General features: G+C 35.9%; 1 protein-coding gene and 1 pseudogene across 1 annotated transcript; both read right to left on the bottom strand.

The window, feature by feature from the left end:
* Window positions 1-7: 7 nt before the first annotated feature.
* Window positions 8-6,175, bottom strand: LOC109055664 (perforin-1-like). Its single transcript, XM_042724928.1, has 5 exons — window positions 6,119-6,175; window positions 4,519-5,075; window positions 4,244-4,382; window positions 3,906-4,123; window positions 8-1,352 (listed from the first exon to the last, which is right to left on the bottom strand). The coding sequence occupies exons 2-5, from the start codon at window positions 5,028-5,030 to the stop codon at window positions 482-484; spliced, it is 1,740 nt and encodes a 579-aa protein (XP_042580862.1). The 5' UTR covers window positions 5,031-5,075; window positions 6,119-6,175; the 3' UTR covers window positions 8-481.
* A 482-nt stretch (window positions 6,176-6,657) lies between these two features.
* On the bottom strand, window positions 6,658-10,228 carry LOC122137498 (annotated as a pseudogene).
* Window positions 10,229-14,571: the final 4,343 nt, after the last annotated feature.

The following is a 14,571-nucleotide window of genomic DNA, read 5'->3' on the forward strand; positions in this document are numbered from 1 at the left end:
AAGGTGAGTAAATGGCGACTGAATTATCATGGTCATTTTTTAACTATGAAAATGGATCAGAAATTAAAAAATATAACTCCGATCAGACAATTTGTGGCCTTTTGAACTTTTAATAGCACAAAGCATTACATTCTTAGTTATAGATTGTTTTTACACACAATAAAATGAAGTATTGTCATAGTGACTCATAAAATTACGTGTAAAGATTATGAAATTATGCTATTTTAATGCTAATTTGAATAAAACTGTGTAGAATGAAAGAGCATAACACTGTAGTTACAATGTATACAATGTGTTTTTGAAAAATTGCAACTGCAATAAAGACATGCACAAGCATAATAATTATGTATTGCTCATTGTTTCCAAATTTGAGAAATATTAAAGAATTATATTAAATATGTTTTTCTAATGGTGATAAATACAAGCGAGAATAAAGTTATATTGCGAATAACCGCATAATCAGATCCAAAGCCAAAACTTGCTACAGAATAGTTTTAGCACTGTAATTTGTCTTTTGATATACATAAAGTCTGTCCAGAAGTACTCCCTTGCTCATCAGTATTTCTGCTGGGACAGGTTGTGCATTTCGAGATACATATGCCTTCTCCAGTTGAAAGTTCATGGGAGAACCGACATAGTTTGCGCAGTAGGGGCCAGACAAACTTGGGGCGCATGTCACTTCTGTTTTGTAGAACAGCAGACCGTGATTTAAATTGCAGAAATTGGCATTCTGACCTGCTTTCATAGGTACTTCACAGGTTCCCAGCAGATCGTCATTCCATTTATTATCTTCATCCCACACCTCTAGTTTTATCTTGTCACTCTCTGCCAGGACAACATCACCCAGATCAAAGGTTCTGCCCCAGTAGGGTGAGTTGTTATTTAAGATAATATCAGTGCTTCCAACCTGAATCTTATTTTTGTCGAACACTTTAACGTACCCATCGGTCGCTGTGGTCGTGTCACCCCACAGGTCTTGAGCCTTCACGATTGTGACCTTTACCCTAGAAAGTCCACGCTTAGATGGGCAGCAATCTTGTGTGATCCCAGGATTGTTATGACAAGTGCAGACGCATGGGTTATTTGGGTTGGTTTTGACGCCGTCTTTGCAAGAGTCGGTGCAGTTCCTCCAAAGGGACTTTTCCAGGATGTAGTCATGGATGGCGTGGCGCAAATGTTTGCGTACTGGATCTTTTTTGGAGATCAGCTCATGCAGGGAGTTCAGAGAGTAAGAAATCACGTCTGGGTTTTGTGGTAGGGACTCGAGCCATTCTTTGTAAGCTGATGGGTCTTTTCCTCCTGAGAATAAGAGCTCAGGCTCTGTAGTGTGACCTCCGGTCACCTCGGTCAGCCTTTGAATGAAATAATAATAATAATAATAATTTGGGACTTGCTGATTAGGGATACACTGATATTACATTTTCTTTCTATATTTTTTTTCTTTATTTTATACCCATGGGTCCATGTCACTAAAATAAAAGTAAAGAAGTAACTAACATACATTTACATCAAACACTACTTTAAAAAAAAAACATACAAACTTGAATTCCAAGTGCTTCCAGAACAAGGAGGAATACCTTATGTCAGTTAAGGTCATTATGATTGTATTTCTTGAGTCACTTAATCAACACATGAAACTATACATATAATTCCTTCACACAGCAAAGTAGAAACATCATTAGATATGAACATTTGGCTTGCACTTATCCACATTGAGAGCTTAAGCAGAATTCTTCATGCCTCATTAAATGCCACCTGAAGCTTTTTTTCAGCTTTACTATAACTACACCATAAATGTGCCGTATAAAAAGTACATTACTCTCTAAAAGGTGCAATTTTAACATCATCTGTCCACATGTAAAATTTACGAGCCAATATATTTGCCTGTCCATATAATTTACAGCACTGGCGCTGTACACCAACATCATAATTTAAATAATCTCTAATAATGTGACCTAGGTTTTTTATTTTTTATTTTTTTTTTTACCAAATGTAATACTTGGTCACCTAAAGAAAAGGGGAAATTTCGCTTACAATCCTCTTTAGTTTTAACAATCATAACCACACTCTTTTTAGTATTAAATTTGATATCATATTGCATACCATAGTTTGAACATACATAAAGCAACTGTTGTAACCCAGCATTAAAAGGGGACAGAATTACTGAGTCATCAGCATACATCAGATGGGTGATAAGACTGTCACCTCAAACACATCCAGTTTTACATTCATTTAACTTTATAGAAAGATCATTTGTGTACAATTTAAAAAGAAGAGGTGACAATATTCCACCTTGCCAAACCCCATTTTTCATATAAAAGGTTGTCGATACATTCCTACCCCATCTGACTTGTATGGATTGATGCATATACCAGTAATGTAAAATCCTAATCAAATATGGGGAACCCCTCTGTCTTGTAACTTTATAAACAGCTTAATGTGATTTATTCGATCAAATGCCTTAGGGGCATCTAAAAAGCACATAAATACTGTAGAATTGTGCCCATTATACTTACTAACAGTGCCATGTTTCCTTTTAAAACCAAACTGATTATATATAGTTTCCATAAGGATACGCTCAAATACATTTGAAATTATATACTTGCTAAGGCAATTTTCTATGCTTGATATTTTACTAGTTTTATCTTTAAGAACTGGTACTAATAAAATTGTTAACATAGATTCAGGTAACACACCATTAAAAATTCTATTAAAAATCCTGTGAAAAACAAAACAAAGTCACACTGAAATGTTTTGGCTAGCATACTTCAAATGTTCTGCTGTGATCAAATTAAGGCTACATACTTTATTTACTGCCAGTTTCTCAGTAGCGTAACTAACCTCAGCGGGTCTAATAATCACACCATCATCATTCCGAATATGACTTGCCTCTCAACACAATTAAATATATGTTAAGTAAAAAAATATTAGCCTGAATGCACTGTTAAGTCGCTTTGGATAAAAGCATCTGCTAAATGCATAAGTGCAAATGTAAATATATCCCTGTAATATTTTCTCCACTATTTAACAATCTTCTTAGCCCCAGCAACCCCTTCAATACTAGCTGGCAACGTCACTTTACTATTATTAATAACCTTAACTTCATTCCGAAATTCATACACATTGTTTTGCTGAAATTTCTTGGCCATTGAGTTTGCTCTCATAGTTGCCTCATTTCTTCCCATAAAGAATATTTAAATTTAGCATTTGTTTCTTTTTCTCATATTCTGGGCCACCGATTAAAATTCTTTTTGAAGTGAACATGAAATTCTTTTCATAAAAGTGAATTTCTTAGTCAGTATTTTTGTCTTGTTTTCCAGTATAAATATCTAAACATTGTTACATGAAAATACATTTACTTTAAAAAAAAAAAAAGTCTGCCAATGCGGTAAGAAAAAGGACCTTTTGAAAAAATCAAAAGAAAAATCTCAGAAAACAAGACTGTGCTTCTTGAGTAAAGGTCTCCTAATTTAAGAATTTTTAGATATCTATACTGGAAAACAAGGCAAAACTACTGAATAAGAAATTCACTTTTTGCAGTGTGACTGATAACTGATAAATGACTGATATTAAGATTCTGTACTGTTTTATCTAAGTAAATAAAATACAAAATATTACAAATAAATAGATTAATTAAAAGATACAAATTAAAATCAGTTGTTTTAAATGCTACAAGTGAATTTAGGCACCACAACATTATAATTTACAGTATGAAAATGGATAAAAAATATAGATTAGCTAAAGATTACATTTAACAGTGTTATTTATTAATGCTTTTAAAGATTTACTTTAAGTGAGCATTAGATGATGGCAGAGCTAATCCAAGCATAAAAACAAGGGAAGTGCAAGGACAGTATCTAAATGACAAGCTATGAATTACAATACACATCATAATTTAAACCCACCTGTCATTAAAGCGGCTGGAGAAGCTGCTTTTGCTCTCTGTTTTGTCCTTGTCTTCATTACAGTGCTTAGTTTCTGCTTTCATATCTACTTTGCCAAGAACGCTGGCACTTGCCTCCACATCCAAACATGTCTTCACTTCATCTACACTTAAGCCCTGCAGAGCGGTCTCACACTGTCTGATACTGGTCACAGAGTGAACGCTTCCACCAAGAGTTACCTGGCAAAACAAAAAAGTAACACAGACACTTCTGATTAATGTTTCAGCTTGCAATGCATTTGGGGCCTTTGTAATCCATACATGTGAAGGAAATTGTAAAGATGATAAAAATAGAATTACCTTAGTGATGTAATGAGTTCCATAGGTGTTAATGAACGTGTAAAAACGGTTTTTGAAATCAAGATTGTATGTCTTGGGAAGCTCCTTCACAGAGCGCTTGAACTCCGGATGGAGAACAGGCTTGTTGGAGACCCTGTAGCTGTAGGTAGACATGGAAATGTTAGAAGAAATTAGGAGAAGATTGCATAATATGACTCTTTCATTTCCTTTATCATGAATAAAAAGTATTCAGTATTCAAGGAAGGCATGAAGCAACGGAAGCTGGTATGCCTCACCTGTAAAATGAACAAGAAATACTTTGACTGGCAAAATTGTACTTGTCTCTTTTGGTCTTCTCCATTGAGTACTCTGCAAGCTTTGATTTAGTTCCAGCCAAAATGAATGCGCCTTTATTTTGGTCAATATCTATACCCAAATGTGTACCCCAGTTGTTCTCAATGGAGGAAGTACTGGAGCTGACCAGCTCCTCACTGGACTGGTACAGGGAACTTGATATTTGAATGCTGCACTTTTTGTTGGCTCTCCAGTCTACCACAGATGTAGGAAGCTTTTGATTCGCTCCTTCCATGTAGGGGTTCTTGCAAAGAGTGCATGATTTATCCTTTTGCATCCAGACATCCGTGTCGATGACAAAGGCTCCCTTGCGCTGCATTTTGGTCACATCGTATCCTTCTCCGGCCAGGTTGGACCCGGGGGCCAAGTTTGCTTCTGCACATTCATTCGGTTTACCTTTAGTGCATGACTGCACGATGGGCAGAAAGAGGTAAATAACAAGCCCAGCCCGCATTCCTGCAAAATGGATTGAAATAAGGTGTATGGATGCTCTTCTTTCCTAGGGAAAAAACATGAAAATTATGTGTGCGTGTATATTTTAATTTTGTATTTATATATTTATTTATTTGTATTGAAACTTGACATAACAGTACAACATTGCACATTCAGTTGGTGAGTATAAATTGTCAGATAATTACTAAATTACAAAAATTAGTCTCAAACCTTCCCACTTAAAATTCTAAATTATTATAAAGTCAATTACCCACATCCGTCTAAAATAAAATAAAATAAAATAAAATAAAATAAAATAAAATAAAATAAACGACTCCCTCTTTTTAAGACGAAAAAATTAAATAAAAATACATACCTTATATAATACTTTTAAAGTCTGGTCTCTAAAACATCACTAATTTTGAAATATTAACAGGACTGTCATAACAGGATGGATGTCTTGTGAGTCAAGTTTTTTAATAACAGTGTGTTGCACATAAACATGATGGAAAAGTGTTATTATATTGTATAGTAGTTAAGATTATGGAAATTGTGAGAACATTTTGTGGATCTTGTCTACAGGGATCATATGAAATAATATTTAATAATGAGAAATTTTAGTTACATTTTAAATAATATAATTTATCACTATTATTTAAAAGTTCCAAAACCCTCATAGTAATCATAATGTAAAAAACAAAACAAAAAAAAAGACATAATAGTACATTATCATTAGGAAAAGTTTAAATGACACGTCAGAAGTTAAAAAAAGCCTTACTTAATGTCTTACATTTAAACTCCAGTCTCTAAAACGTCACTAATTTTGAAATATTAACAGGACTGTCATAACAGGATGCATGCATAACAGGTTTTTTAATAACAGTGTGCTGCACATGAACATTATGGAAAAAGGGTCACCATATTGTATATAGTAGTTAGGATTATGACAAATTAGTGGATCTCACCTACAGGGGTCATGAGGAATAATTTAAAAAAATAACAAATTTCAGTTGCTTATTTCCTTTGCAATACATTACAGGCATAACAAGCTTAAGCAGCAAGAAATAAGCACTATGTTCTTTAAAAGGTGATGTAAAATTCTCTTCTTACCTTGAGCTACTCTGTTTTATCCAGCAGATATCTGTGAGTGATGTGTGAGAAGGGCTATATGTAGGAAATATGTAACTTGTGGGTGGGCTTTACCGTTATGTGCTACCAATAAAAAATACAGTCATTGTGGGCTGAGTGAGGGTACGCTTTTCAGTTCAGAGGAATTACGTGGTCTTAAATGGCCACTGCAGCGCTGAATATGCTCTATGGTGAAACATGTGAGCATTCAATTACACGTTGACCGATGCATTGTTAAAACATGCAGCATGTAGACCTTGACCGTAGGACTAAACTAGTCAAATCAAAACTCTACTAAATGTTAAATGTGCCTCAGTCTTGCTGTTAGTCACATTGTTCCTCTTGTGGTGTTAAACCTCCTACACACTTTTCACAGTTCGGCACCCTGATGACCAAAAATGACATGAATAACTTAGAAGAATCACTTAAGTCGCTGTTTTCATAATTGTTTTATTAACCACAAAAATCTGCATGCAAGTAATTGCAAAGCATGCTAAAAGTATAGCAAAAACCCACAGAACACATCAAATATCTGATAATCAAAAAGAAAACAAAAAGCTCATTTAGCACCAAAAATAAAATGCTAATGCTGAGATGCAAAACAAATTTGTATTTATTTATTTTTTATGTATATAATTTTAATTAGATTTCTTTTAATTTTTTGATGATAAGCATTATTCTAAGCTCTTACAAAGTCTGTGCTTTGCTTTTAAGATCACTGGTTTGACTAAACAGAAAGCGGCGCTCATTTAAAAGCACCCCCATTTTCACCCGCACATCTTTTGGGATGGGCCGGGCGTGTCGGGACACGTATATCTTCTCTAGATGGGAGGACATTGGAAAGCCCACATACTCTGTGCATGAGGAGCCAGCTAAACTAGGACCACAAGTTATTGCCATCTTGTAGTACAGCAAACCAAGTCGACAGAAGTCACTTTTTACTCTGGCTTTTAGTTGTATGTTGCACGCCCCCAGGAGGTCATCGTCCCACTTGTTGTACCTATCCCACACTTCTAAACTAAGACCCCCAAACTGAGAGAGTTCCAGGTTGGTGAGTTTTGGTTCCAAATCACTGATGTTTCTCCTAGCAAGACCTTATGATCTCTCAGGACCTTGACATACCCATCGGTCTGTGAGAAGTAATCTCCCCATAGACCTGTCACCTTCATCACACTTACACTAATCTGAGCAAGTCTGAGCTGTGCAGGGCAGCAGTTTGCTTTTACTGCAGGGTTGTTATGACAGCTGCACTCACAGGGCTCTTTGGGGTTAGTTGCAATACCGGCCTTGCAAGGTGTAGAGCAGTTCCTCCAAAGGGCCCTCTGCAGTATGTAGTCACAAATGGCTCGGCGTAAATGCTCATATTTTGGGTTCTTGACTGGAAGTAACATTCAGTGAAAAGGAAATCATGTCCAGTTTTTCGGACACTGGGGAGAGACATTGATTGTAAGCACCAGGGTCATTGCTGGATGAAAAAAGAAGCGCCGTGTCTTGAGCGTGGCCACCAGTGATTTCAGTTAACCTTGTCAAAAAGAAAAAAAAAACCATAAAGTTAAGTATGAACCCTTCCCCCATTGATGATGATGATGATAATATATACTTGTTGTATTTTTGTCTTTCATTATTATATTATATTATATTATATTATATTATATTATATTATATTAATCAAAGAACAATAGAATATATATGTGACCCATGCTGGCAAAATTAAATTTTGCAAAATATGCAAATTAAAAAAAAAATTGTGATTATTAATATAGTAGTTATTATTAAGAAAATAAGTTGAGGAAAAGAAGCAATGTTGCTATGTGATTTTGCTTTGGAACCTTCAGAAAACGTTAAAAGGGTCATATGATGCGATTTCAAGTTTTCCTTTCTCTTTGGAGTGTTACAAGCTCTTGGTGCATAAAGAAGATCTGTAAGGTTGCAAAGACTAAAGTTTCAAACCCAAAGAGATATTCTTTATAAAAGTTAAGACTCGTCCATGCCCTCCTAAAACGCCTTCTTTAAACACGCCCCAACATGTCTACGTCACTGTGTGGGAAGATTTGCATAACGCCGCCCAAATGTTCACGCAAAGAAAGAAGATGTAACTTTGATTCTCGCTGTTGCCACCGTCGCCATGTCGTGGAGACGCTGAGTTGAATTGTGAAAGCGAAAATACTTTGTTTGTCCTTCCAAAAGAGGACACAAATAGAAATCAGTGGTTAAGTTGTATTTCAACACTGTTCCAGAACAGTCAAACCAAATATACAGACGTGAGCAACACATTTTATGGAGGACTGTTTCCTGATCCTGGGAGAGAAGACTACAATGCCGGCTGTTCTGACTCACAGTCTGTAAGTACGTTTACATATGTAAAGGATTTACCACTGATTATTCAAACGTGAGTTTTGAGCAGTGTAGAGTAGCGCTTGTTGTTTGTCACTTCTCCGATCAAAAATACAGACATGGTTTTATGTTTACGCGGCGCAATTCAACACAACGCATAAAAAGACAGTATAAATCATTAGAATCCGTAATTATGTCCCCACTTGATGCAACAAATGCATCGTTTGTAATGGGTTTTATTGGTTTTGTCTTGTCGTACTGGGAGATGGCATCACAGTATGTTAAGGGGCATAATATTTCGGTCACACACTTGAGGCATTCGGCCAATCACAAGGCACTGGATAGCTGGCCAATCACAGCACACCTCGCTTTTCAGACCGACGAGCTTTGTAAAAAACGTTGTGTTTCAGAAGGCGGGGCATATAGGAGAAACAATAATGTACAGTATGTGGAAAATAATGTGTTTTTTGAACCTTAAACCGAATAAACATTTCATTGCATCAAATACACAAAATAATGTTCTTTTTAGCAACATCATATGACCCTTTTAATTCGATTTTTCATTGTCATTTTTTGTAAGATTCCAACAAATCATACATTATTTTGGAGGTCTTCTAATGGAGTGAATATACTACTACTACTACTACTACTACTACTAATAAAAAATATATATATATATATATATATATATATATATATATATATATATATATATATATATATATATATATATATATATATATATATATATATATATTTTATTTATTTTAATATGCTCAATGTGACTCATTTTGCCAGCACAGGTCACACACACACACACACACACACACACACACACACACACACACACACACACACACACACATACTAAACTAATATTTATATAACTAACATTTCTATCAGACTATGGATAGCTGGAAGCTTTGTGAATTCATAGCTTAGTTTTTTGATGAAGAGGAGCGTGGCTTCTAATGCTGTAGCTGAAGACAACAGTTTATTGTGCTGCACATACAGTCAACCATAAACCATGACACTCATCACACCAATTGACTAATATATGATAAGTTTTACCTGTAGTATCCACAGGATGTAGACTGTTTGATGAAGCTCAACTTGTCCTTTTTGGTCTTTGTCATTGAATACTCAGCGAGTTTGGAGTTAGTTCCAGCCAACATCAGTGACATCTTACCACGTTGCCGGCTTTCCAGTTGTTGTCTACGGAGGAGGTGCCGGAACAGACCAGGGACTCGCTGGACTCATGGACAGAGCTGGATAATGACCTACTGCAGTTTTGGGTGACCCTCCAGTAAATCACAGACACCAGGAGCTTCTGCTTTTTGTCCTGCATGAATGGGTTTTTGCATAGGTTACACATGTTGTTCTTGAGCTGCCACTTACTCATGTTGATGACAAAAGTGCCCAAGCGTTGCGTCTTAGTCATGTCGAAACCCTCTCCAGCCAAGTCAGATCCTGGCACGAAAGTAGCATCATGACACTCTGCTTCTTTACCCAGAAAGCATGCCAGGCTGGTTGGAGGAGGAAGGTACAGAAGAAGCCCATCACAGGATAGAGTAATCATTGCAAGTTTGGATGTTACCCTGCCATGATATACATAAATCAGAAATAAAGTTGAAAAAAAATATCACTGATTATTAGAGGACAACTTAAATATTGTTCACTTCGGTGCACACATTAGTATATAATTTTCTTTGCTGATACTGGTTTTAATCACAAACTTTGTGCAGGATTTGATTGGTGTATCCTGTGTGTGTATTCTTATGCACTAACTATAAGAATAATAGAATAATGTTAACGCTGTTAGCATCGACATTTTTTTTTTTTTTTTTTTTTTTACAGTGGCAGTTCAGTGTCGAAAAAATAACTTGAATATATTAATATAGATATTATTATAAGTCAATAAACTTTATTTTATTGAAGGTTATTTTTCACTTACCTACAAGTTTTTTTTAATCATAATCTGAGAGCGCCCAACATGCAGACTGAGAAGTATACGTGTGCTGTGCTCTTTTATGTACCACGTGTCCAACCCCTACAATGGACAGGTACAAGAACATTCACACTTAGATGGTCACTGACTCATCATGTGTGAAAGAATGTGTAAAAGGGTGGAATGTATGTGAAAAGGTGTTGCTTGACATCAAGGGATGTGGTTTAATTTCAGCAAAACAAATAGATGATGTATGCTTGAAATACCTAAAAATAAGACTCATTAAGTGCCCATACCAGAATTTGATAAACAGTTGCAATGAATCTTCAACATAGAAATGGTGACTTTCTCATAAGTATATGCAAAACAACCTGAGAAAGCAATCTGATAGAAATCAAACTCTAAACATAGATCTTTGTCACTTAAAACAGTCCTTTCAGGATGGAAGTTTTTCTACTTGTTTTTAAAGGGATCATATGATACTTTTTTAAAGATCATTATTTTATCATTATTGTGATTGGCCGATCACCGCAAGCACTCGTCGGAAATGTCACGCCCCTTTCCATAATCGCGAGCTTCATCTTTCAAAATAAATGTAAAGACAGTTAATAATGCCCTTACTTTTACCATCATTTCAAGCCCGAAAGGGGAACAGAGTCGCGTGACAGACTAGTGCTGGGCGGTTTGACCAAAAATTTATATCACGGTTTTTTTCTAAATTATGCCGGTTTCCCGGTTTATGACGGGTTTTTTTTTCTCATGCATAATCAGGTGTACAATGCATTTTCTGCTGGCTGATATTCCAAGACGTGCTTTTAGCCCGACAGCACTTGCATAAAATGGTTGTTTGGTCGACGTCAGATTTTTGGAAACCAAAAACCCTCCAAACAACAGACCAGGCTCCTCTTTTTGGCACAAGTTCTTCTGTGTCATGTTCTACTAGTTCTGCAGCATCCATCTTCCCTGTAACGCTGTTTCACACATACTCCGTCTGCAGTGGGACGCGTTTGCACTCCGCTACTGATCCGCGGCTGTTTAGTCCACAAACACAACATTTGTTCATTGTTTTGATTTCATATCATGTAAAAAAACACAAACACACACACACACACACACACACACACACACACACACACAGACACACACACACACATATATATATATATATATATATATAATTTTTTATTTTTTTTCTCAGCATTGAGTCTTTTATCACAGAACAGTAACAATCTTTCATAGTTATAGACATTAGATTAAACTCAATAAATATAAACAACGCATTATTCATGCATTTTACTTCTAGGTTTGTATATTAGGCTGCTCAAGCAAGCGGCAAAACATTTAAACACAGTAATTAGCCTACTTTTCTTGTTAAAATATTTCAAATTAAAACACCACAGACAGAAACAGTCTCGTGCCTTTTGCATTTAAATCTTTATCACAAGCAATCCCACGGGTCTTAATGAACTTTGTTTTTCTGCCTCCATAAAGTGAAAGTGAAAGTGAAAGTGAAAAAAAAAGTGAATATATATATTGTTTTCCTTGTTTATTTAAAAGTGCACTTTTTCTTGTTTTAAACCTAGCCAAAAACCCATGTGTTGCGTGTGAAACAGCTTTAATTAGTATACATTTATTGTGAAATGACTGCATTTCTGTGTAAATTCATGTTCGTTTTTCCCGCGAACAATGCGCTGTCATTTTAATTCAGCGCCTGCAGCACAGCAAAAATAGACTCGGTTCGTAAACGTTCGCTGCACCGCTCCTGGAACGCACTGCTGGACCGCAACCACGTGCAGTATGAACGCTGGAATCCGTTAACATGGGTGCGTAAAAAATACGCACTGCAGACGGAGTATGTGTGAAACAGGCGTTATAACGTAACACCAGAGCACTGCTGTGTTTACCGCTGTCGCTGCTTAGAAGTGCAACATTGTAAAGGGTCCGTCTGAAACAGTGTGCCGCGGCGCAGCATAACGTTCCGAACGTTGAGTAATTAAATACATCGGTATGGCGGTATATTAAAAATTAACATCGTAACGAAAATATACACCGGTTTTCGGTGTAAACCGGTATACCGCCCAGCACTATGACAGACACAGTGATGAAGCTCTTATGTGTTTGCACAAGCCACGGACGGTTAAGACAGCTGCCTCCACTGTGTGACCCTCTCTCTCTCTCTCTCTCTCTCTCTCTCTCTCTCTCTCACACACACACACACACACACACACACACACACACACACACACACACACACACACACACACACACACACACACACACACACACACACGGGCGATGTGCTAAACTCCCCATTTGTACATTCAGTAGCAAATACTTAAACTAATAACAAAACATAACTACAGTAGTTGATTCAGAAGCAACAGATTGTTGTAGCAAAGTCTGAATTACCTCCTCTGCTAGGTTCACGAAACGGTCGTCCATAAAATGCGTTGCTGTTCTGTTGTAAGTAATCTAAAAGCTTCCTAAATGCATCTACTTTCGGAAGGCCAAATAAAGTGCTTTTGCTTTCGCCTAGATACACACAGCACCTCCCTGACATGACTGCTTCAACTGCGTTTACTGAAACCACGCCTTCTTTCTTTGTGTGAACATTTGGGCGACATCACCAAAAAATGACAGAAAAATGACAGAGATATTTAGAGCCATCCTAAACCTAGACTCAAAACTTAGACAAAAAATTTATAAATAAATTTGAGACCTCATTCTATTTGAGACCAAATTCACAGCAACTTTACAGAACTTCTTTATGCACCAAGAGCTTGTTACACTCCAAAGAGAAAGGAAAACTTGAAATTGTATCATATGACCCCTACAAATCACAACATAAAATACAACAATTTAACTGCTGATTCAGATCTGTAAATAATGCAAACAGCATATTGTTGCATGCATGATGCATGTTTTTAAGCTAAATTGCATGCAAAAGTATAAGGCAAACTGTATATCTTTGTTTGTGTAACCTCTCCATTTTTTTGTACCATTTTTTTAACATTATCGCCTCAGTTTACTAGTTTGTTTTAAATTAAGTGTTACAAATACAACGACTTGTTTGCAGATTTAATCAAAAGAGGTCACAGCCCCAGATGCAGATAAATTTGTCATCATGAGTGTGGTCTGCATGGTTTGGTCTGGGCATCATGACTCATTAAAAGAAACAAACTTTTCACACAGTGGTTGGAAATTTTAATTAAGGTATGTGTTATATTGTGTTGCATTAGTCACATCGAAGTTAAGATACTAAAGAAATTAATAGCTTTTAAACTGCATACCTGTACTGTTGCACGATGCTAAAATGAATGTGCAAGGAAACAAAATACATTAGATGAATTAGTAACTCTTTAGCAAACAACTTAAAACATCAGCATTTGAACAGCTTTACTGAATCTTTTACTCGATAGCCTAATAAAGATTTATGCAAAAAATGCATTTCACTTACAAAAAGATATAGGCTAGTTATAAAGAATAATAGGCCTACAGAAAACTTAAAGCTCATTGAATATCATTATGCCATCTGCCAATTGCTGCAGTTGGAGAAAGGGGTCTGCAGAGCCCCACACTTGTTGACATTATGCTTTAGTGAAAGGAAGTCCGACTAATTTTCTGAATATCGGTTCTTTTGAACCGGTTAAAATCAGCGATTAATTTACGTCATCATCATGTGGTTTCTGGTGTCCCTGCAAGTGATAAATTTCAACAGCTAAAGCTACCCTTAGCAAAAAGGAGTATACTTCAAGTTTATTTTATCAAGTATACTTAAGTAAAGTTCAAGTATATATTCAAGTATACTTTATGTATCAAGTATACAAATATCAGTGTTCTACTAGTATACTTGTAAGTGTAGTTTCAATACTCCTTGGGACTAAATTGGCCCACTTTCTAGTATATAAAAGTATACTTTTAATTTTACTTTAAGTATAACAGTAGCAAACTTTGAGTACACAAGTAGGTTTACCTCTATGTTTGTAGTTTGTACTGCAATTATACTAAAAGTGAACTTATAGGTATACTGATAGTTTACTAATTAAATAGGCCTACTTTGTTTACTTTGAAGTATACTCTAAGTAAACTACTAGTTTAGTAGTTTTATACTGCAAGTATACTCATAAGTTTTCTTTAAGTGAACTTTACATCA

This window comes from Cyprinus carpio, chromosome A3, assembly GCF_018340385.1.
Source record: "Cyprinus carpio isolate SPL01 chromosome A3, ASM1834038v1, whole genome shotgun sequence".
Taxonomy (NCBI): Eukaryota; Metazoa; Chordata; class Actinopteri; order Cypriniformes; family Cyprinidae; genus Cyprinus; species Cyprinus carpio.